Raw genomic sequence first — 24,124 nt, 5'->3', positions numbered from 1 at the left:
TTTAAAAATATTTTTTAATATAAAATGAGACCATTTTAATTTAACCTGACACTTAATCCAACTTAATACACTATGGTTGCTCAGGTTAAAGCTAAAACTGTAAGGCTATGGTTACATTTTTGACTCATCTGAAGAGCAGACATACATTTTTTCAAGCAGTTTTGTTTTTGAGGAAAAAATGATTTATGTAGAAATATGTCAGAGAGTCTATATATTAGTTATAAATGAAACTTCACAGATTGGATAATCCTGAATGTTTGCATTCTTTCTTCATAAGTGACAAAATTAAACATGACATGTGCAAGGTTATATTAGCATTAGCATTATATTAACATTAAAACTTTAACTACTGAGCAGAAAAAGCAGCAAAAATAAATAAACCTTTTGTTTTTTTTACATGTTTATTCATGTTAAGTCCCCATTCAGTCAGGTTTGTCTTACATAATTGCATTTATATTTTAACTTGAGCATCTCACTGTAAGGTGAGTGTGACTGAGAGAAAAAATGCTGATCTTAATGAATATGGTGAATTTCATGCAATTAACAAAGGACTTCATGGTTATTTAGATATGAGGAAATACGTACAGCAGGCAATTATCTATCAAAACAGATTAAGCTGTAAACCTGTCGAGGTGAGCTGCACTATACTGTAAACAACATGTATCACTGTCTATAATCTGATGACCTCTACTGGCCAATGAGAGGATTGCATTCATATCTGCTACAAATCAGAATATACAGCCCCAACATTTGAAAAATACAATCCTTTATTCAACATATACAATATTACATGTCAGTTATTTACTTTTTAACTGTTGTGAATTCATAGGGATGGTGATGGTACATTTTAGGCCTAGAGAAATGTAGAAAAATATTTTGTAAAAAAGTTGTGTCATAAAAATGAATAATATAATGTGTCTCTTTGCTGAATAATAGAAAATAATACCCCCTTTTGAAATAGGTTAAATATTTACAACAAACCCAATGGTGATATAAGACAACGGCCACAGTTAAAATATGTACAACTAAATAGCTCATTGCGTCTATGTGCGGATGATAAATGCTCATTTTTATAAAAGTTAAACAGGTAATGTGCTTTGTTATGAGCATGTTATTACTTACATGTTTCCTGTAGTTATAGTGAAGGACAACCAGGCTCTTTCTGTTCTCTTTTCTGTGGTGTTGGTAATTATGGGAAAACCCGCAAGTGCAATTTTATTTCAGAGAAACTCCAGTATGACAAAAACAAAACTATGTTGTACTTCCTCTCATCCAAGACGATGAGTAATCACGCTATGTTTACAGAATGATGAATAAAATCCTGTGTGTGTCGAAAAACAGCCTATGAATTGTTCTGTGATCATCACTCTATCGTCTGATCTAAGTTTTTTGCAGTTGAAAAGAAATATTTGATCTCATTGGTTTTCTTTTAGGGGCCTCTTGGTTTAAGGCACCCGAAATATGGGAGATGAAAATTGGGCTAACAAAGAAAATAGCCTTGGGTGCAGGACAGTCTAGACACTACTGTTCAAAGTCATATGGTTTTAATATAATGCAGTGACTGTGTGAGTCATTAGTTCAAAATATGCTAATGATATGCACCCAATGCTGTTGGAATGTGGTGCAAAATCCCTTCAAGCTGTTTCAATCTTGTGGCCCTGTTTCATTCTGGTGCTCTGGTCTAGATGTCCCGTTTGAGTTTCTCGATGCTGAAGTCGCTGTCGTGGTCCAGTTTGGAAAGCGTCTTCTTCACCCGCAGCGCTGTGAGGCGGGCTGGCGCATTCTGGAACCAGCACTCCTTCATGATCTTCACAATGGCCGACAGGATCTGGACACACAGTGACAAATGTAAAATACCACTTGTCCATCACAGTTAGTGTTTTGTAATGTTTCTGTTAAAGCAGTATTACTATGTTGACTGTATGTGCACAAGGTTTACCTGTGTGAGCACATGTCTTGTTAGGTATAAGTGTGGGAATTTGAGAATATGTGAGTGCCAAAGGTGAGGAGAAGTGAAAATAATTGCACTTGTGTGTGTGTGTGTGTGTGCATGTATCAGATGGCCTACCGGATGGGAATGAAGCCTGTTGTGCAAGCTGGGCCTCTGCTGGTCCACACACACCACCTTCTTCATTTCCTCAAAGCTGGGATCTGAGGGCACCATGTCAAAGAAGGGAGGACGGTACTCTTCCACAATCCCTAAAACAACACAACAGAGATTTTTAAAAAGATTCAGCTGTGCTGTTTCTTCAGTTGAGCAGAAAAATAATTACCAAACTATTACAACACAGGTTGTAAGACTTAGGGTGCATTGTAAAAAAAACCCAACTCATTATCAACTTAATGAATAGACTGTTGAACCTCTTTTATCTCAGAAATTTTCAGTACATAAATTTCTCTTCATACAAGGCCTGAAATAGCACACTCCTTGAGATAGACTATAGTGGGAGTTTTGTAAAGTATGTTTGACTAAACAAGAGAGCAGGAAAGATATCAATTCCCTGGCGACTACACTATGATGAAGATCTGCAAGGCCTGTTGAGTGTGTGTATGTGTGTGCACCCAAATAGCACACACACAAAGTTATGGATGTGTATGTGCATCCATTTACACTAAGTGTGTTTGTTCATGTGTGCCTGTGTGTGCGCGTCCATCTACAAATTGTGTGTGAGGGCATCTGGACTATGTACAAGCGAGTGCTGACACCAGATAAGACTGTTTATAATTACTGCAGTGCTAATCATGAGAGAGGATAGTAGAGACAGACACAGACTAGGAAAACACTGGAGTGCTGAGAGACATGGGACAAACTGCCTCTTATGTATACTCTACCAGAGCCAGACAGACATGACAGAGAAAACACATTTTCAACATGATGCATTTGAGTGAATGGGTAACACATCAACTTATAACAGATTCATTGAATAACATTTTCCTCCTGAAAATTGAGTAGGTAAAAATTACTACACCAACTAAAATCTACAAAGGGACAAAAATCGAATCTGCTGTTGCCTCAAGTTACCATTGACAATGGTCCTGCGTGAAATTTCCCAGAAAACCAGACCCAGGGCCCAGATGTCAGTTTGCTTGTAGGACTCAAAGACGTCCGTACGTATACTCTCATCCAGCACCTCAGGGGCCATGTAGCGCTTGGTCCCCACACGAGGATTGTTGCCCACATCGAGGTAGTCATTGGACTGAGAGTGTATCACAGCCAAACCTAAAAGAGAAGGCACAAAGCACAGACACAACCTTTTAATTTGCAGCACATTCCCAACTTCAATATAGCTGACTACTGTTTTTTCTCATGATATTGAGTGAAATAATCAGTGCAAGTTGGAAACAGACACAGTTAGAAGGTGTGATGTGCTTTCCTCGCTTCGACTCAACCCTCACCAAGGTCAGCGATGCAGCACTGTCCGTTCCGCTTTACCAGGATGTTTCGACTTTTCAGGTCCCGGTGGGCGATAGCTGGCTTGCCCTGGGAGCTGACAATCTCAGTGTGGAGGTGGACCAGACCACAGGCCACAGACAGACACATCCTCAGGCAGCTTTCAGGCTCCAAGCTGCTGTACTGCAAGAAGTCGTAGAGTGAACCCAGCTCATGAAAGTGGGTGACGAGCCACAGCTGGGTGCTGGAATTCTTGGATGTCATGTCAGAGGCTATGAAACCTAAAGCCGGAAGAGAAGATGGCTATTTCAATGTCTGTCTTTTGGCTGATGCCTTTTGAAGTGCTACTGCACCTTTCCCTTCACAGGAAGCACATCACAGGAATAATGTCTTTTGAAATTAAATCTGCTGCCGTACCCAGTATGTTGTCATGTCGCAGCTGCACAGTATTGTAGATCTCTGTCTCTCTGAACCAGGACTGCTCGTCCCTAGAGGAGAAGATCTTGACAGCCACACTCTCCCCCATCCAAGTTCCTCTCCACACCTCCCCATACCTGCCTTTACCTGAGAACAGAGTGACACAATTACACAACTGGAAAGCACAGAGAAAAGACAGAGTGGAGCAGCAGTGGTGAGGAAGGAGACTGACCGACACACTCGACAAGTGAGATCTGTCTGGCCATAGTCCTTTGGACCAGATAGGGCAGCCCTGTCCCACTCCCTGATGTACAAAACTCATCAAAGATATCCTGGAGAAAGAGATGAAAAGAGATAATCCATATATGACAACTGGAAAACTAGAACATCTTTTGATAGTATTCTGTCAACATCAAATCTTACGCCGTATGTGGGGTCATCTCCACTGGGGACTTTAAGCATGGTGACGTCATGGTCCTCAACATTTCTCAGTCGACAGTGGGCACGTCGGAAGCGCAGGAACACCAACAGGCCACACACACTGGCAACCATGATTAACAGTAGCAAGGCCACGGTGATCCACAGCTCTGGACCTGGGAGTTCTGGGGGCATTGCTGTCGATACTCCATCTGGTTACACACATAAGCAATCAGGCACACACACATATTTGAGTTTGCGAAACCAGTGGAGAACACTTCACAACATTATCAAGAGAAGTTTATAATTTGGTATTCTATTTTGATTGAAGGTAAACATACAGGTAACGTAACATTCAGTGTGTCATCAGTCTAAACTGGGAAAGCCACTCAGTATTCATTTACTCAACCTGACCACAAGGGGGAAGCAGTTACTATGTAGAGGGAAGCTTTGAATCCCATCAGTACAAAGCAGAGCCTGTGAGAACATTGATGCCAAACCAGGAAGATCAATACCACACTGGTTCTTCAGGTTACATGAATGTGCTGTTCAAATGTTGGAAAGCAATGGCTTTGGGTACTGACCAATACCCGGAGGTGGTGTGGCATAGGCGTTGCACAGGTCCTTTTTGCAGCAGTGGACATAGAAGCGCTCAAAGGAGGTGTAGCATTGCTCCCGGTAGTTTGCCTCAGGGAAACAACCCTTCTCCTCCTTGCCTTTCACCCAAGTGTAAAAGCAGCGGTCTCCTCTGCAGGTTTCGTTCACACATGTGCCTTTTTTATTCTCGCACGCACACAGCAGCTTCCCATCATCTTCGGAGTCTGAAGCAGAAGGAAATATACACAGACAGTGCAGACAAACAGGCAAATGCACGTGTTTGCTCACAGGAACATTTGTGCATATGTGCACAAATGCATGTGCATTACACGGTTGTATAAGTGAATAATAAATTGAGAAACCTGCCAAAGATGAATGTTCTGGGAAAACTAAGAGACAAGCAAGGCCAAACATGAAGAATAAGATTAGAAAGTGATAAGCTGTACTTGTAAAGAGACCTTGGCTTCCTCAAGGGGAAACTCTAGTGGTAATAGAAAGAGATACGTATGTATCTACATTTCCTGGCAGCCACAAGATGTCACATAGATGTGCAAGGCTTGTGGTTAACCAGGAGAGGTACTTTTGGTTTTGAAATGATACAGTCCGTGGTCTACCTGAATCAGAGTGACAGAAAAACAGAACAACAGAAAAACAGAACAACAGGAAATGAAAAGTCTGAGAAAAAGAGGAGGAATGACTAAATCAAGGTAAACTGGGATGTTCATGGTGATTAGGGGGTTGTTTTTATATCCTAAATCCTCCCAAATTTGCCTCTGCATTATGGTACTTATGTTTTTCTTTTTTTCACTGACATATGATTGAGGTAATTCATGCCAAATATGACTGTAGCAAATAATGGCCAGGTCAGTTGCTAAAGCTTGAACTCACCAGCATAAAAGTTTAAATGCATATAGTGTGTATGCATTGAAAAGCACAAATACTTGCAGCAAAGGCATTCTCATGTAAAAACTCCTGGCTGAAACATAACTCTGCAGACACTTGCAGAATGAACATCTAAGCCACAAATGAGTGGAAAAGGGAAAACCCCTCCCCCAAAATACTGAAACAATGCTTAAAGACACAGCAAATTAAATAAAACATTTTCATAGTTCTAATCCTGTGTCCCTGTGTCAATTGTTTATGTATCTCTTGTTATATGCCAAACACACACACACACACACACATATATATATACATTTATATTAAGAAATTATATCAAAATCCCTGTCTTTTCTCTTCCTGTAAAACATTTATAAATGTTTGATGACTCATCTTGAACTCAGAGGTGTAAAAATCCATCTAATCAAAATAAAACTGCACTTGACTACTTGTGATAGTAGCTAGCAGAGCAGCATTATAAAGGGAAGTGTGCGTTATATCAGTAAGCAAAAACTTTGTTTTCATCTCCAAAAGAATGTAGTTGGGGTCTAATTTGTTCATTTCCCCCTCATCATCTTCCTAATCTAACAAGAGGCGAGGGAGGTATGTCTGTGGAAGCTAACTATCACGCTATATTCGCTAAGCCCCTTTTTAGCAGTCCAATCCCATCTGAAGATTTGATTTAAATCCCTCTTGTAACTGTACACCCCACACATATTCCATTTCACTGGGAAATACGTAACAGTATAGAGGCTAAAGACACTCTAATTTCCGTTTCACTGTGGCTATAAAGTTAATATGTTCAAAACTGACCACTAGGAGGCAGAAAGATGGAGCAACACGAGCATTCTTTTTCAGGCCATCTGACAAAGTAAGTCTAATATTTATGAGCCTTTTGAGCTCTGGTTTGGTTCACCAATTCCTGAGTTGATACCTGACTGTCTTCACCAGCCACTCTGCCCTCTCATGCCAGGCAGGTAGCCCGTGCTTTGCTTGTCTGAGCTTGTTTGCTGGTATCAGCTCTTTGTTTTATATGAGAGGGTTGGTGAGAACCGTGAGACTGAACTCTAGAGTCTATGTGTGAGCTGGAGAACAAAAACAAAGTACTAAAAGCTGCATTCTCAGTGAGTTATGTGGCATCATTATCAAAAGTATCCTTTAATGGAGCTGTAATTGAGTGGAGCAGAGTGAATGCTTGTTACAACAGTGGACATTTTCTACATCTGACCACTAACTCACCTGCATGGATAGCAGAGATCCACAGAAATGCCCCAGCTAGCACCACTGTGAGCAGAGCAGAGCTTCCCATCTCTGTGAAACAAGAAAAAAGTAATTAATAACAGTTAATATAACAAAATGATGGTAATATAGACTGTCTCTTTATTAGGCCCTGTTATAATGAGAAACCAGAGATTTCATGACATTTCAACTGCTATGTGATTGAAATTTACAGACTGTAACTTAATAGCAGTGTATATGAAGAGTCGAGCAGTGGCTACAGCCCGGACTCTTTGGCAGAGGAAGCTATGAGGTCAAAAACAACAGTCCGAGGGCCCAGCCTGTCTGCCTGTGTTGTAATTGCTCTGGATGGGAAAAAGGGGCTTAAGGGGAAGGAGGCTGTAACAGCACTCCAGAGTGTTTGTGTATGTGTGTTGAGACTGTGTGTGGCGCTGTGCTACCCAGGCTCCAGGCCTGTCGACTCCTCGACTACCCTGCTTGCAAAATAAATATTGATGGCTATGCTTCCTGCCATTGAGTGGCCCCACCCGACTAGCCGGCGAGACTCAGTCTACTCATTGTTTAGGGCTGCACTGCAGAGGGTCACGCAAACAGGAGGGCCGTCATACACGACTCAGCCTTTCTCACAGCTGAAGCACACTAGTCTGTAACTTGACACTCAGGTTGACGTGATTTATTTAACTAAAATATCAATAAAAAGTGAATAAATTGTAGTAAAGAACAACTGTAAACAAAAAGAGCACAAAACACAGTAAAAAATATCAACTGTAACAGAGCCTATGTTGTTTACATAAGGAGCATTTCCACGGCAGGAACTTTCCCCAGGGACTAAGAACCTTTTGAGGAACTCAGTTCCCCTACCTGCGTTTCCACCGGATGAACTGGGGTCTAAATGAGTTCCAGGGAGATTGTTTTATCCCCAGAAAGTCCTTCCCGAAAGTACTTTCTAAAAATACAGGAACTTTGGGGGTGGGCTTTGCAGGGACAACCGTCGCTGATTGGTCAAATACAGACACCCTGACTGTTTCAACTTATGAACCACTTCATTCATAAAACAAGAAAGTACTCTAGTATCGATATTAGAATGAGTAGAAGACTTTTCTCTTCATTTTTTTAACATTAAAGGTAAAGTTAGGCTTTGTTGTCGGCTTCCTGACTTGTTTTAAAAAAGAGCGAGAAAAAAGAGAGAGAGAGACAGCGTGGTGGTGGTCGAGCAAGTTCGAGAGCGAATGAAGAGGGGGAGCGACAGTAGCGAGATCAAAGCCAGTGAATGAGAGAAATAAAATGTTGTTTTCTGATTGTTTCATGTCTCTATGTTCTAAAGCAGAAATAAATAACCATCACAGATGATTTACTGTGAGGACAGACGCTCTTTGCATTTCTCCCTTTCATTCATTCCTTACATCTAGCTCATACAGCAGTAAACACAAAGAACATCTGCCGTCATTTTTTAATTCCTCATGGGTCTACCTGGTTCCTCAGATGCCATGGAAACGGAAACAGGATTGCACAACAGGGACTTTTAGATCCAAGTTTAGCTCCTGAGATTTGTTCCTCTGGTTCCAAAGTACCTGGAACCTGGAAACAGGGCTATACACTCTGCTAAATATGAAGTAGACCTAAATGGGTAAACGTGTTTTTTTAAAGCAAACTGTGCCTACAAGCCTCTTGATTTTTGTTCACATGCTGGGCACAAGACTCTTAGACTCTTTTCTTCATGATTTCATTACAGTTGCCTTTTGTAATCCCACTGTCCCTTTGTTTGTCACTAAGGAATTACATAAACTAATAAATTACAATTTATTACATAAACTAGAAGATTTCTCCATGCTTTTAACTGTCTGACTAAAAAAGAAAGCAGCATACAATAACACAAACAACCATCAGTCCTGACAACCTTTAAGTTACTTCTTCACTATTCTTTTTTATTGTTTTAAATGTCTTTTTTTTTCAAATATGAAGTTACATTTTATTAATTCCTGTGTGGCAATTCTTGTTCTGCATTTGACTTGACTATTTAAGAGTGGGCAGCTACAACACAGTGCCCGAGGATCAACTCCAGTTCCAAGGCCACAGTCATGATTAAGAGCAATACAAGCAATATTACTACCATCTAACAAGCATGTCTTTAGTAAAAGCTGTTGTCTGATATGTGGTTGATATGTGAGAGAGACGTGACCTGCGCATGTTTGTGGGTTCTTTTACTACTCAATCTGTGTAGTATATGCAGTGCTTGAGGTCTGTTCTGTGAAATCTGAGGTGGGGGGCATTTATAGTAAATCGCAAAAGTGTGCAGTTAGATGAACAATGCTATGATGTGTGCCTAATGGCCCATGAACAAGTGTGAATTAAGTCGGTGAGACAGTTTCTATAGAGGCTCGCCCCTGACCACAAGATGGTTTCTACTGCAAGGTACCACAAGTACTTGCCTGGTTGTTTTGCAGCTTAATGAATAAGGAAAGTCTGAGTCACATTACTGCACATTTGAATGCAATGGGTATACAGTTTTGGCAATTTGTTACTGAAGCAAAACCTAATTTACAAATCTAATCAAATAAGAATAGGAATTGAAATTGCCAATTACTGACTCGTGAAGCAAACAGTCACTGTTAAACCACTGATTTACATCTCTAGTATGCTTTAGGGGAAAGAAATTACACCTGATGGACAGTCTGTCACCACAATTTATGAATTTAAGAATAATGAAGAATACTGAATTTAATGAAACTCAAATCCAGTCCTCTCCTCGTATCACTTCACTTTTCTTCCTCAAAAGGTTCTTTTGTCCTGAGAAGGTTATACTTCTGATTACTTAGTTCTATTAATGCTTAATGAAACATGCATTATGTTTAACCTGTTTAGCTTTAATGAATAAATTCAGACTCAACCTTAAGTAATAAGTATGATCACTGTCATAAATGTCAAAAAAAATATATAATAGCTTGTAGCATGGTCTTAAAGTATGATTTCTAAAATGAGCTTATTTCCACCCAAGACAGGTTAGTCAATGCTTGCTGTAAGTAAGCATCACTGCCTGCTTTATCATCAAGTGCTCTGATAAAATAATACTATAAATAATAATAATAATAATAAATAATACTTAACATCTCTTTCACAACAAATACTGCATCCCTTGAACTGCCCACATCTGGCAGCGGAACTTGCACGTCAGCACAAAACTGCGGATATCCTCTTTTAGGTGTGATGCATTTAGCTACATATATTTTAGTTCAAACCACAATAAGTCACCACATTACAACATGTCAAAAATCACTGAAGATTTTTGACATGTTGTAATTGGATACAATTGGTGTCATAAAAAAAAAACTTTTCTTTAATTTCCAATCATGGTTTACCTGTTTTCTTTATATGAATTTCTTTTAAGAGCCATCTGTCTTGAACGTGAGAGTGTCCTCAGGGGAGTTTCCAACATTTATCAAGGTTTCAAATCATATGTGCAATTTCGGCTAGATCAGATCATTTCCATTTTTCATGAGAAATCTGAAAAAAGATCTGACATGCTAAAAAAATGATTCATGGGGTTAGTGAGTAACACCTAAAATCAACAACTTTTTCAGAATAAAAAATTAAGTTTGTTACAAATACATGTTTTAGTCAGTTGATAACTTATTTTAAGAAGTTGGTCAAAATGAATATAAAGAAGACTGTCTTCACTTAGTAATAAATTGATTTTGAATAAACATGTTTGCCCTCACTTAACAATAGAAAAGTATTAAGTCAGTGCAACTTGTATCTAGTGAGCATCCATTAAAAGCAAAAGGCTACAAGGCTGAATTTGCCTTGACTTGTTTTGCTGCCCCAATAGAAAGGAAGGATAAATGGGAGTTTGCATAGAATATAATTTAAAGCTAAGTGAGTAACTATTTTTGCTTTGTTTTATTCATAACAGCTACCAACTGTATCAGCACAGTGCAAGAAATCATTTTTACACAACACTGAAATTGAAATTACAGCTTGTCCTCAGCTTATTCAGCAATTGTAAAGTTGATAGACTTTTAGCTAGCTAGTTTCTTCCAAATAGTCTTTTTTTATGTTTTGTTTTACACTGGCAGCCGCATGATGTTGACACTGAACTTGTGTAACGTTAGTTGTAACACTGTTTTCCTAATTTAAAGTTGCCATTGGGTTGATGGAGGTTTGGTCAGCAACAGCTGCATAACAACTGCATAAATCTGTAACAAATGTAGGTTACTACACATGTTTCAGTTTGAAATTGATGCATGTTGATGTTTAAACCCTAGAGTTATTTTTGTGTGAGGTTAAAGTTGGATAATTGAGCCACAGCTAAAGAACATTCTGTGTCCGAGTGCAATCTGCAAACGCAGGCGGCAGTCGACATCATGTTGTAGAAACGCCATAGGAAGAGGCTTAGTTAAGTAATAAGCTAGTTATTTTAATCACACTACTTAACATTAGCACATAATAAGGTCACTACTTAAGACTGCCCCCCCTCCAATCATACACACATATTTATCACTACTACTTATTCTATTTAAACTCTTCTTAATGCGCATATCGAAGGAACAGACGGGATCACATTTCACTGTGATCGTACCTTACATGATTACATGCGACAAATAAACTTGATTAATTGATAAAAAATACACTAATATTGCCATTGTGTGTGTTCTATTTGTATTTGCTGAGGTGTTATAAATATTTAGTCCTCCTTCACTGAACTAAATGGGGTGGACTAAACAGAAGCACATCAGTATGATGTGATACAGTTTTACAACAAGCACAAATAATCTATACAGCCTCAAAATGACAATACAGTTGAATCAAAACCTCCCTAAAGCTGTCTCAACAAAAACTGAATATGATTAACTCTCATGAAGGTAGAATTCATTGCAAGACTGTTAACTGCATTAGTTTTTGCTTGGTGGACCCAATGAACTGGCAATATGTATGTTGTTCAAATCCATTTCTGATGTTTTCTGTGTTCTTTTTGGAAGTAAAACAGATATGTATTTACAAAGTAACGTGGAAAACATGCTTCTATATTCCTCAGGGAGAATTTATGTAGCCATCTGCTGTGTTTTTGCCAACACCAGCAACACTAAATTGATGTATTCCTTTCCACATAGTGTATAGTGTTATTTTTCTATTCTATTCTTTAACATGTGCAGAGAGTGAAGCCTTGGATTCAGTCCTCCAAAATCCACATTAATCATATGAATATGTTGTTGTTGTTGTTGTTTATCTTGTTTAAGAGCAACTTCCTGGTAAAAGCTTGCAAGTGAAATAATAATACTCAATACTCAAAACAATGAAGGTAACAATGTACCTGGGCATTTCTGAGTAGAATGGATGTAAAATAAAGACGTTAGAATAGCTTAAATGAAGCAAGTTGACCACTTAATATCACCAAAACTTTTTAATTGAAATTAAGTTGGTTCAACTTAATTAAGCTTTTAGAGGACAAAACAAATCATGTTGGTTGTACAAACTAATTGAATTACTCTAACTATAAAAGTCTCATGGGATTTACTCAATAATGGCTGCATTTGAATTACTTAAAAAGACAAATGCAAATTTATTACCTTATTTTTCTTAAGTTGAGTCAGTGTATTCTCTTTTTTTTTAGAGTGTATCTTTAGACTTCCCTTCTATCTGGTTAAGCTCTGGAGCTCCAGCTCAAACGATGAGAACCCAACTCAGCATTCAACTCTCACTTACTGAAACCACAAGCCATATTTCACTAAACAGCAAAGAGCACTTCCTGTATTATGCAGCCTACATGTCAGTGTCAGTTAATCTGTGGGTCCAGAGGAGGAAAAGCATAAACACAACTCCACCCCACAGAATGAATTTATTCTCAGTGGAGGCGGCACAACTGCGTCTCATTTCTCTAGCTATCATTTTTTATCATCCACAGGGTTCTGACATAGGAGAGAGCCGTAATCATGTCCTTCATCGTAGGCAGCCTGACTTAAGATTCCAGCACACTTCCTCTCTCCTGTTTGTCTCCCTTCTGTCTAATGCTACACCCGCTTGACCCAAGGGGAAAAGATCCATTGTCATCTCTTCCTCTCATCTACACAGCTTTGACTCGGGGAGGCAGATCTCTCATTCCATCTGGATGACTGTATGGTTATGGTGGTGGATGGTGGGGGCATGGCATAGCACAGCAGCCTCCTCCAACAGCCCCTCCACTGGGCCTCATCGCACCAAAAAACCCTATAACTCTATCTCTGGAAGGCAACTTTAAGCAGTGACACTGCAGAAGCTTCTATCATGTGGCTTAATGGTAGACAACATCACATTCAGTCCCTTTTTTAATGACTTAGCCGAGCATTTAGAATGTTTGTGTGCTGCGTGTGTATTTTATGTGGAAAAACCCTTAAATCTGTAATCCAGTGATTGCGACCGTCTGCTAGTTACAGCGACAGAATGGAATGACTGATTGTATCTTCATTTCACAGACAAAGCTAGGCTTGGCAGGCTTTATACCTCAGTTGCTGCATGCAATCTCTCACATGCATAACTACAATGAATGCGTGTCTGGGAAAGAAAAGGACAGATCTCGACTGTCACTTTATTTGATTTGTCTGCCATGTAGACCTTAGACCTACACATAAATACACATAAACTGGTCTTTGCTTCCAAAAAAACCCCAGTATGAGTGTGACCTGATGTCATGGATGTCATGCCCTATACACACAAAGGCTATGTGTGTGTGTGTGTGTGTGTGTGTGTGTGTGTGTGTGTGTGTGTATGTGTGAGGTATAGATAAAAATGTGCAAGGAGGAGACGTACACATCTATGATTATATATATGTTTTAAGATATAGGCCCACTTATGCAGCAAATATGTCATTTCTGCAAATTTCAAGAGGTCTGAACTTTTCACCTCAACATGTTTTTGAGATATGAATCTTAGCACATAAAGTACAGGCAAGTGGTGCAAGATGTAAAAAAAAGAAGAGAGATGTCTAAAGATACTTGCAAGTGAAAGTCCTGAATTAAACATATCACATGAGTACAAGTACACAGGTTTAATCAGTGTATGATTATATGCTATATGATATGATTATTACTGATGTTTTCACATTTAAGAAGCAGTTTACTGTTGAAGATGGGACAGTAAGGAACAAATGGGGCAAAAGCTACATAAAACTCCACCTTCAAGTTGGTATTATAATGAAAAGAGTGTCATATACGTTAAAAATCATGTTAAATGTTAATTTGTCTTTAGTCCAGGTGGACCACTTCTTGACAGCTGTTGGTTCACATCTGGAAACACGTGGAGTGATGTGTGGCGCTGCCAAAGGTGACTTGAAGTTCAGTGTTAGCTACAGTTCACATCATAAGCTATAGGCTATAACAATCACAGTGCAGCGTATACAACACCTACAGATAGAGAAAACAATGTTTTACGCCATTACCTGTTTTCTGTTCGCCGTTCAACGTGACAGATGTAAGCGCCGCTCGTCTCCCATATCAAAGTCAGCTTCAAGTGTCTCCTCCGTGACCAAAGTATGTCAAAAAGTACAAGATACGTTTAACATACAGCTGGCTCCATTTCCAGAGGGATTTAAATCGCTTTAGTTTTCGTTTAAACGGCTCAGTTGCAGATGTTTCATCCAAAGAGAGCTCACATCGTTTCCTGCTTTGAAGACGACAAAACGACGTTTCTAGGAAAGAAAGTTCGTCCGCTCGCTTTCTGCTCCAAAATAAATAAAAGCTGAAACCGTTCAGGTGATAACAAGTTAGTTATAAAGAAGAAGTGAAAGACGTAGAAAATAAAAAAGGCGGCTATGTCCTGGCAGGGCGAGTCTATCTCATCTCGGTCCAAATCTGCGCTGATAAACCACCGACAAACCTCCGCTGTGACAACTTCACAAGTGTCGCCTCACCGTAAGCTCTGTGCCACCAAGTAAAGACCTTTCTTTTGTTGTTGTCTGTGTTCGTGATCTGAAGGCAAGATTGCAGATTTTAAATAGTTTACAGTTTTGTCCCACCCCTCATTGTCCCGTACAGGGTCTGCTCTGCCTGGAATGTGTTCTCATTGCGGTTTTCCTGTTGCTTTGCGAAACCTCTCATTTTCCTCTTTCCCCTGTGTGCTGGTGTCTGCACACTGACAGGAATGTGCTTCAAAGACCCAACTAGGATACAATGACATTTTATAGGCTAATTTATGTAACCACAAACCATATTTTTTTATAAGTTCTCACTGCAGCCCAGTGAAGGTTTTATCATTTCAGCAAAAGGGATGATCTTAACCCTCATCCTACAAACATATTTAACATACAAAGACTACTGACTGGGGTCCCTGGGGACCCCAAGAATAAACTACTGTCCATCATAGCAAAATGTTAACTTATTTCTTTTCAAAACATTATTAGTTACATATGTAATTAATAACAAAAATGAACTCAATAAATAGTTCCATATATTAAAACTGCATAGGCAGAATTGGGTGCTTTTGACCGGGGTCAAAAAAACACTAAAAACAGAAACAGGAAACAATGATATGAAGTCATTAGGAACAAACTGATTGAAAAATTGGAATGATAGAATATAGCACCTTTGAGATCAAATAAAATAAAATATACCTCTGGGGTCTCTGTGTTATCCCATTTGGTAGGATTAGGGTTAAAGAGTTAAGTGTAAGAAAGCCGCAGCCTATATATTTCTATACAGATATATCCATATATAGCTGGTGGACAGGAGATATGTGTGTGTGTGTGTGTGTGTGTGTGTGTGTGTGTGTGTGTGTGTATTGAGTGTGAGTAAAGGAGAGAGGGGTGTGTGTGCTTGGAATCATATTTGCTGTGTGCCACTCGACAATTGAATTCAAGTCAATATGCTTTCTTGGCATGAAACATAATTTTAATATTATTACACGATATTATTATACTATTTTTATAGGATTTCATTACTATTTGTTTTGTTGTAATTTTTGTTATTCATGATGGTTTGGCAACATTTACTATGTTTTTCTGTGCATGAATAATACTACCAGGTCAAATTTGACCCATGACTCAACAGATGTAATTTTTTTTGAATATATAGGCATTAAAAAAAAAGATCGAAATGTGTTTTATTGTATTCAGAAGGCCATTGTTGAGGATGTAATGAAGCCTTGTTTTGATTAGAAAAAATTTAAAGTATTTTTCACACATTGAAACTTGAAAACGGGTCAAATTTGACCCTAACACAATAGGAGGGTCAATAGGTTTAACTGCTGGCCTTACATTTGTGTAAGTTGCATACTGGACCATGATTGGCTCCAAACTGTGATGCTTGTGGGTTCACAGATTTAAGGTGATGCATAGCAACAGTTTTCTAGTGTCAAACTCTGTACATACATCATTCTGCACAGTGAAGGTCATCTAAGTGAAGTAACAATAAAAAAGTCCCCTACTTCAACGAAAAGTCCATTCTTAGTGTTGGACTGGAGGTTCCAAGTTTACACATCACACCTCTCTAAGTTGCATATTGGACCATGAGTGGTTTAATTATGAGGTCATAAAATCATGCTCACATGTACACGTCTTAAACTCCACCAGCTTCAGTAAATAAATGTGAAAACAGCCCTGTCTTGTCAAACTCTGCACATATGACATTCTGCACAGTGAGGTTCAAACATCCGCGTGAAATAAGCACAGTTTTGAGTGTAGGCGAACTTCAAGATTCATCATTCTATGAAGAGACAACACTATCCTGCTGATCTGTACGGCTAACGTATTTGGTGAGTATTGTAATGCTTACGTGTCCTCTCAAATTTCGGATGGCGGACAATGGTGCTCAAATGCCCATCTTTTGTAACAATGGTGGTATTGTGGCAGTTGAGATGTTTCTCAATAGCTATTACAGAGCTGTCTCTTAGATGCCAGAGAGACGGCACTATGTGAAAAACACTTCATTCAGCAGAGCCTAAGAGAGATGTCTTCATGTCTGTAATATAAATTCCCCTCCTTGTTCTCAGACTCTGTAATCTCTCAGTTTTTTGGCTTACGGCTGCAGACACAGCTGGAAGCTCTCACATCAGCTGTCATGTAGAAAAGAGAGCAAATTGTTGTTCTTTTTTTCAATCAGCATTTACGTATGTTTCTCTCCAACTAATCTCTGTGAGTCAAAGAGCCACCCTGCCCTATTCCCTGAAGGTCTTTCTAGAAAAGCCTTCATTTGTTGTACAATCTACTAGAGGAGAGGAACTGTGATATTGCTCCAACAGACATTGTACTGTGAGTTATTCATAAGCAAATTCTTGATAAAGAGGAGGCTTATTTTACTTTTCTTTAATACTACTGAAAGCCAATATTTTAGCTATGGCCCTCATGTAGTTTTGACTTAAGTCACATTCACACTTCCCAGTGATATTCTCAGAGGTCAAAAACTGTACAATTGTGCTACATCTGTTTGTGAATATGTGTTCACAGTCTCATGGTTGCGGTCTAATGTGTTCTTTCATTGAACTTTCGAGAGGTATTTATTTTAGAGCTGACCTCGAGTCAGCAAGTTCCCTCTGTGAGGAGGAAGTGACACTAAACACTAAAAATATAATGTTATATGTGATGTTTAATACTTAAAATGACCACTTAAACAAGACTGATCTCTCTGTTTGTGTACTTGTGCTTTTTGTTGAGACAGGAAACTTCAAATGTTAGCATGAAACCCAGGAAATTAAAAACAGTAACAAAAAAAAAAAAATCAAAGTAGCTACCCATAAAAGCTAACTATTATATAATGATGCCGCACATTAGATTAAAAGATTACAGACCAAGGTTCAAAAGCCATCCCATGCCACTCTAGAGTGCACATTATAGGCTTCCTTTAGAAGCTCAAAGCAACTTTATTCTATATGAGCAGTGTCGAGGAGGTAACTTTAACATCTTTTTCTATTTCAGTAACTGCACATCACCAAAATGTTTTATGTAACCACTTCAAATACACTAATGGTACTTTTGGTTACATGGAAGAAAAACAAACTCACTTGCAAAGGTCAGTAAATTTATTCCAAGCTTGAATACAAATACAAGTTTTCATCTGTCTCACTGAGGTAGAAGACCTGAACTTTCTGAGTCACTTTCACTTAAAAAAAACCCCGCAGGAATGATCCTCAAATGTTTCATATGAACATTATCTAAATAGAACATTTTTTCAGATAACACAAATATGCAATGTGGTTACAAGTGTATGAGTTATTAGTTTTTCATTTATACATAATTTTACAATTTACCAAGTTGATCTATAAACAGAATATTTTAAAGTGTCCCAATAGATGCCTTGATAGATAGATAGATAGATAGATCAATAGATAGATAGATAGATAGATAGATAGATAGATAGATATTTAATGTATGCCCATCATATTATTAACACAAATTTCCTGAGTAACATTATGTACAAATAGATTCTTTTCTGTGTGTATGTAATTCAGAACGCAGATGTGAGGTCTGCTGTTGATTTCTATGAAAAATATTGTTAGCAGCAATTGTTGTGATGGTGTAAGCACCGGCTGACCGGAGACTTGTAAGAGCAGGCTATCTCATGATCAGACAAAGTGTTGCAGACAGCTTTTAGTTCATTTTTCACAAAGTTTGGAGTATGAAAATTCTGTCAAAAAGACATAATAAAGGCATCTGGTAGATGCTACATGTTACATACAGTGGATAACCTTCCTAGAGGAAGAAGAGGCAAAAGAAAGAGTGTTTGATAAAAAACTTTATCAAACAGCCTTTATTCTTTGGGTCAAAAGGGTTTGTGTATAGTTGAAAATATTAAAGATGATGAGGTTGGAGCCACATTAGTGATCAGCAAATCAAGTCAAATATATCACTTTACCTTTGACTGATGGTGGTGCAAGAGGGATTGTTATGACACAACTGTGCCTCTGTTTCTTAGACTACAATGTACCAATTTCTGTAACAATTGGTTTGATGGGTTGGCATTAGTCCCATTGCAGAGAGGAAAAAGAAAAAAGGTATGACAACCTTAGTTGCCTGTGAAACTTAAGTGTGTGGCCTTGTAAAAAGCAGCCACAATAGATTATTCTATTGTTTTGGTTATTTTGCATTAAATACCATGATGGCACTCTACTTGGAAACCGTTCACAATACACAGCTTGGTAAAATCTTCATAAGTGTACAGTGTTTAAAAAAAATAATATAATGACAGGTGTCCATGTTTAGTGTAACTTTGCATCCCCATGAGACTTTATCTACTAATCCACCAATTAGGAGTTGAATTACAGACTTATGTCAGAAATGTCTATGTCACAATATATTCCCAAAACCAATGGAGGGTTGTTTAAAATAATTTTCAGCTTTCCAGAGATGCTGAAAAATACACCATATGTAGTAAATTCAAGTCACTCCAGTTTTGCAAATTCACTCCAAGCCAAAGTTCAAATCCATCTATGGGTGTTGTTGGGTTTTCTTTGCCAATAGCACACTTACAAACTTTTTCAGTTCCTTTTTCTTCTGTTAAACTGGCCTTAGGGTCACTGTAATCACATGCTCATCCCTCATGATGACATTATTACAGTGAAATCCTCTGTGGAAAAGAGAATAATGCCTCATTTTTTGCTTGATGAACCTTTCGACTCCTTATTTTTTTTCTCTTCCTCGTTTTCTTTTTCTTTTTGCTTCTCTCTCTTTTTCTCCTCCCTGGCCGCCTTGTACTTCCAGACAGGAGGCTCCAGGTAGCCCTTTTGGTTTTTCTTCTTTTTCTCTTTCTTTGGAGTGGGCTCCCTAGATTTTGTCACTTCAATCTTAGGAACACCAGAGGGGAAGATGCTGTTCCTGTGTGCCAGGCTGCGGGGAAGGAAGGCTCTCAGCAGGTTTTCCCTGCGCTCTGCCTCGTAGTAGGAGGTCAGAGATATGGATTTGGCTGACACAGCAGTGGGAGAAGCTGAGGTGATGGAGCCGTTACTGTGGGACACTGTGCTCTCCTCCAGCTCCTTGCTGCTGTGCTTTTCAAGTAGTTCAGGAACTGCAAACCGTCGCTTGCCAATCTCTGGAGGGCTGGTAGGACAGAGTGGACGGCAACCGGTGGCTATCAGGGGGCTGTGGATGCCTGTGGTCATCCGCACCATATGGTCCATGACTCCATTTTCTTGGGGGTCCCGAGGGAAGTTGATAGTAAGTCTGTCTTTTAAGCACTGTCTCAACTTCTGACTAGCTGTTTTGGAGGCAGTGGCCTTCGCTACCAGTTGCTCCAAGTCAGGCCAATCAGGAATGTAGCTTTCACAGAACTGCTCAGCTATAGGCTGAGCCTGCAGGCGGCGTAGTCTGACCAGAGTCTCAAACCTTCCTGTCCTAAGGACCCAGTCCCTTAGGCCTCTCCTTTGGACCAGGTCCCTTGCATTCATATTTGCACCTGCACACGGAAAGCGGAGGAGAAATAGAAAGCAGAGAAAACAAAGAAACAAGTTATTATTGGTTAGATGTTGAGGGATATGAGGAAATCAATTGCTTCTTCAACTTAGTAAAATGACCCCCCCATGTGGTCACTTTTGGAGCACAACTCATTGAATAGGTGTGTAGCATGACACTGACAGAAACGAATCAGGCTATCTCACAATATAGTAAAATATGATATAGATTGCAGTTAGGTGAAAAAAATATACCAAATCAGGCCAGAATCTCGCAGATCTGCTGTAAAACTCTGGCTGTAATCAGTCAGTTTAGCCCATTATTGTAGGAAGACAAGGCATATGTACCACACATGGCTCATGTTTGCCTGTAAATCAGACCAGATTGAAGATTAATGTTATCAGTCTGGTTTGGACATAATTGAAGTTGAATAAAAAGTGTGTGGAATTTTTACAGCACTATCCTAAATGTGTCTGTGTTCGGTTTATTAGGACTAATCCTAGATTAGCTCACGGATCAAGTGTCTGGGTTTAGCTTGTGTATCACATGGATAGAACATTTATATGTAATTTATGGTACATCTTTCCCTATATGTGTTCATGAATTGTACACAGTAATTATCATCCTAGCATCCTAACTTCTCCTAAATCATTTGATATGTACCATGGGTGAGGGTCTGCATCAGTCTCCAAATAAGTGATGCTCCTCCTATCTGAATTAGGAAATACTTCAGAGTTTATGAGGTGTAATGTCCCATAAACTTACCATGCATTAGTAGGGCCGACACACACTCTTCTCGGCCCTGCAGGCCTGCCTTGATGAGGGCTGTGAAGCCACGAGGATCCTTGACCTCAGTGTCCACACCAGAGTAGTAGTTAAGGATATAGTTTAGAATGGTGATGAAGCCTGGATTGAAACAAGTGATGATGTGTTAATATGATTTGATTTAATTAAGGCTGGATGTAGTTTTGTGCCGTCTTCATACCTACCTGCCTGTGCAGCAATCATGAGAGCAGTGTTGCCATCATTGTCTTGGTGGTTTATGTCTATTAGTGGACATGTGTGCAGTATGGTGACAATATCTACGAATCCTTTGCTCACAGCCAGCATCAGTCCATTCTGACAGAAAACAAGGAAGAAATAAATTGACTTTTGTTGTAATTTACATTCATTTTGGGCTTTGTCACAGAAATATACATTTCTTGACTTGTGCGATAAAAAAGAATATGAAATGTAACTTACTTTGCCGTTGATGTCCAGCTCCATGGCCTCTTCTTTAGTGATTCCTCTTGCCATGATCCTACGCAGGGATGTGGGATCATTCTTAGCACAGGCCTCATACAGTGTTTTAGAAGGCTCTTTGTCCTCGTCATCCCTTTCATATTCGGGAAACACTGAGTCATCAGAAAACAAACTCTCTGAGTCACATTCATCCAGAAGGATGTCCGAGTCCTCGGATGGGCCCTCGCCCAGGTCGGGGTCATCGTTTGCAGTGGCCATGGGTGGGACCCCTGGGATCACACCTGGTTGTCTGGTTTGCTGCACACCACCCACATCTTAAACAGAAAAATATTAAGTGTTATTGTCATGAACAAAAATATAATTTTCATGTTTTAGATCCCCTCCTCGTCTTTCCAACCATATGACAACCTTACACAACCTCTGAGTTCAGACTGAATGAGCTCATTTTCAATTTAGATAACCGCATTGTCATGTTTTGGGTGTAAAACTTGTTGCAGTGTTAGGAGAATAGCTCCGATGGCCCCTTAACAAAGACTGCTGACATATTACATGCATCATTTTAGGTGCCAATAACAAAATGTGTTCTTATCCAACTGCATTTTGTTTAGTCTCATCTTATTCAGGAATGTGTATAATTTCGTCTCCCCAACATAAGCATCTTACACTAGCTCAAATGTGACTGCAACACTAACAACACAACACTGGCACCCTTTGAAATAAGCATTTTAAATAGATCTGGTGACCTTATAGGGCTTGTCTTTGAGGCACCATGCCTAAAGAGGATGAGGAGCTTCACCTCACTTTAGCCCTCCTGTCAGAGTTGCTGATCCGTAAGTCTTTGATTTATAAGAGGCTGTCTGTATAACATGCTTTTTTACCCATGTTTGTTCACTGGCTCAGCCCATTATAGAACAGAGGAGGGGTAGTTACTATGACTCTAAGATTAAACAAATAATTTCAGCATATTTAAGGTAATTGAAGCCCACAAAATGTATATAAATGTGCAAGATCTGTGAATATGTACGAATATATAAAAGGTACAGTAAATGGTCATTAAACATTGTACTTGTGCAGAAGCTCAGTCTGTGAAAGTAATGTGAATGAAGGCATAGTAGGAGGAGTGTACTGGGCTGCAAAAGGCCATATGGTGCCAGAAGCAATGGGAGGCCAGACTAGTGACAGCATCTGTCATGGTGTCTTAACCGTGTGACATCCAAGTGCACTTGGATGTCCAGTGGTTTTCTGGCTTAAATCAAAAATTATTCTCAACTACCACTATTTTCAATCAACTATTCAAAAAACATTCATACAAATTTTATGTTTCAACGAAGTACATTTTGAAACCAGTGATGCTGCTGTTTCTCAAAACTCAGACAAAAGATAGGCTAGACTTCTTGTTTTGAAGGAGCTCCAGATGAGAGTGAGAAATATATAAAAAGCTTGATTGCTTAAATGTGTGTTTGTGTATCAGCGATAAAGTGAATTTGGAAAATACTGCCAGGCCCTTCCAGTGAGGATTTGAGGGTTTTAGTTTGCAAGCTGCCTTGGCCCTGCATACATCACTACACCATATCCACAACAGAATTTACAATGATAATTGTTTGCACAGAATTAGCTTTGCACCTGCTAACAATTATATGTTAATACTAAGTTATTAGAGTAATAGCATCTTTAGGATAAGCTCTCGTTAAATGCCAGATAGAACCACTCAACTCCTTTAATCCTGCAAACATATGTTTCTATTTCAGTATTGTGTCGAGCAGAAGAATGAATGTTACTATCACACAAACCTTTCTCTTTCTTTCCTTCCTCTGCACAAACATAGAAAGCTCCCACTTTAGCATTGTGGCCTGCACTTCCTGCTGAGCAACAACTTTCAATCTGCTCAAGCTCCTTCTTCTAAATGCCAAATATGAACTATCTCTGCTGTCCCTCTGAACTGTGTGGTGTATAGATGTAAAAGATATGTAACCATTTATACAAAAACATGGAAAAACATAACAAATAGTAATAGCAGTCAAACAGTCAAATAACAGTCAAAGTCTCACCCTAAAACAATCCATCCATGGATAGTCTTCTCCTTTTTCTGTCTTTATGAACTCACTCTTGGTTGGTTAAAGCATCTTGGTGTATTAGATTTCCACTCTTCCTGTTGGCGCTTGGTAGCAACTGGTTAAGTTTAAGTTTCCCAAACTGACTCCAGCTCTACGCTGCCCCCTCCCTCCATCTCTGCTACTGGCCAGTTAGGTTGCCTCATCAGCCAGCAATCCATCCAGGTCCCAACATAGACTCTGCTGTCCTAAGTCAGGCAACATGCTCTCTCCCTCTCATCCTGATTACAGAAGATTTAAGGATTAAGAGAAAGAAACAGACAGCAGCCAACCTTGCTCCCCTTACTGTCTGTGGAGTTAGTCTGCTCTCTTTCTCCTCTCTGTCACTTGTCTCCACAGCTCTCCCAAAATCTGTTCATCCACAGTTCTTGCTGCCCGTCTGTTGTGTCAGAGCAAACCTCTCTAACTGTCTAAATAAGTGCTGTGACTGAATCATGGAGACTATGGCTCCCAAATCTGCTGTGCTGCTGAGGACCCCCTGCCTGC

General features: G+C 39.3%; 2 protein-coding genes across 2 annotated transcripts; both read right to left on the bottom strand.

The window, feature by feature from the left end:
- Window positions 1-749: 749 nt before the first annotated feature.
- acvrl1 (activin A receptor like type 1) lies at window positions 750-15,013 on the bottom strand. The gene is made up of 10 exons (XM_044352072.1): window positions 14,349-15,013; window positions 6,941-7,012; window positions 4,810-5,046; window positions 4,232-4,437; window positions 4,041-4,140; window positions 3,809-3,955; window positions 3,397-3,672; window positions 3,023-3,220; window positions 2,069-2,199; window positions 750-1,828 (listed from the first exon to the last, which is right to left on the bottom strand). The coding sequence occupies exons 2-10, from the start codon at window positions 7,008-7,010 to the stop codon at window positions 1,682-1,684; spliced, it is 1,512 nt and encodes a 503-aa protein (XP_044208007.1). The 5' UTR covers window positions 7,011-7,012; window positions 14,349-15,013; the 3' UTR covers window positions 750-1,681.
- A 2,889-nt stretch (window positions 15,014-17,902) lies between these two features.
- ankrd33aa (ankyrin repeat domain 33Aa) lies at window positions 17,903-23,698 on the bottom strand. The gene is made up of 5 exons (XM_044352174.1): window positions 23,576-23,698; window positions 21,528-21,841; window positions 21,275-21,404; window positions 21,051-21,191; window positions 17,903-20,289 (listed from the first exon to the last, which is right to left on the bottom strand). The coding sequence occupies exons 2-5, from the start codon at window positions 21,783-21,785 to the stop codon at window positions 19,487-19,489; spliced, it is 1,332 nt and encodes a 443-aa protein (XP_044208109.1). The 5' UTR covers window positions 21,786-21,841; window positions 23,576-23,698; the 3' UTR covers window positions 17,903-19,486.
- Between the last annotated feature and the right edge of the window lie 426 nt (window positions 23,699-24,124).

Source organism: Thunnus albacares, chromosome 5 (assembly GCF_914725855.1).
Source record: "Thunnus albacares chromosome 5, fThuAlb1.1, whole genome shotgun sequence".
Classification (NCBI taxonomy): domain Eukaryota; kingdom Metazoa; phylum Chordata; class Actinopteri; order Scombriformes; family Scombridae; genus Thunnus; species Thunnus albacares.
This window is presented reverse-complemented; position numbering and strand designations above follow the sequence as displayed.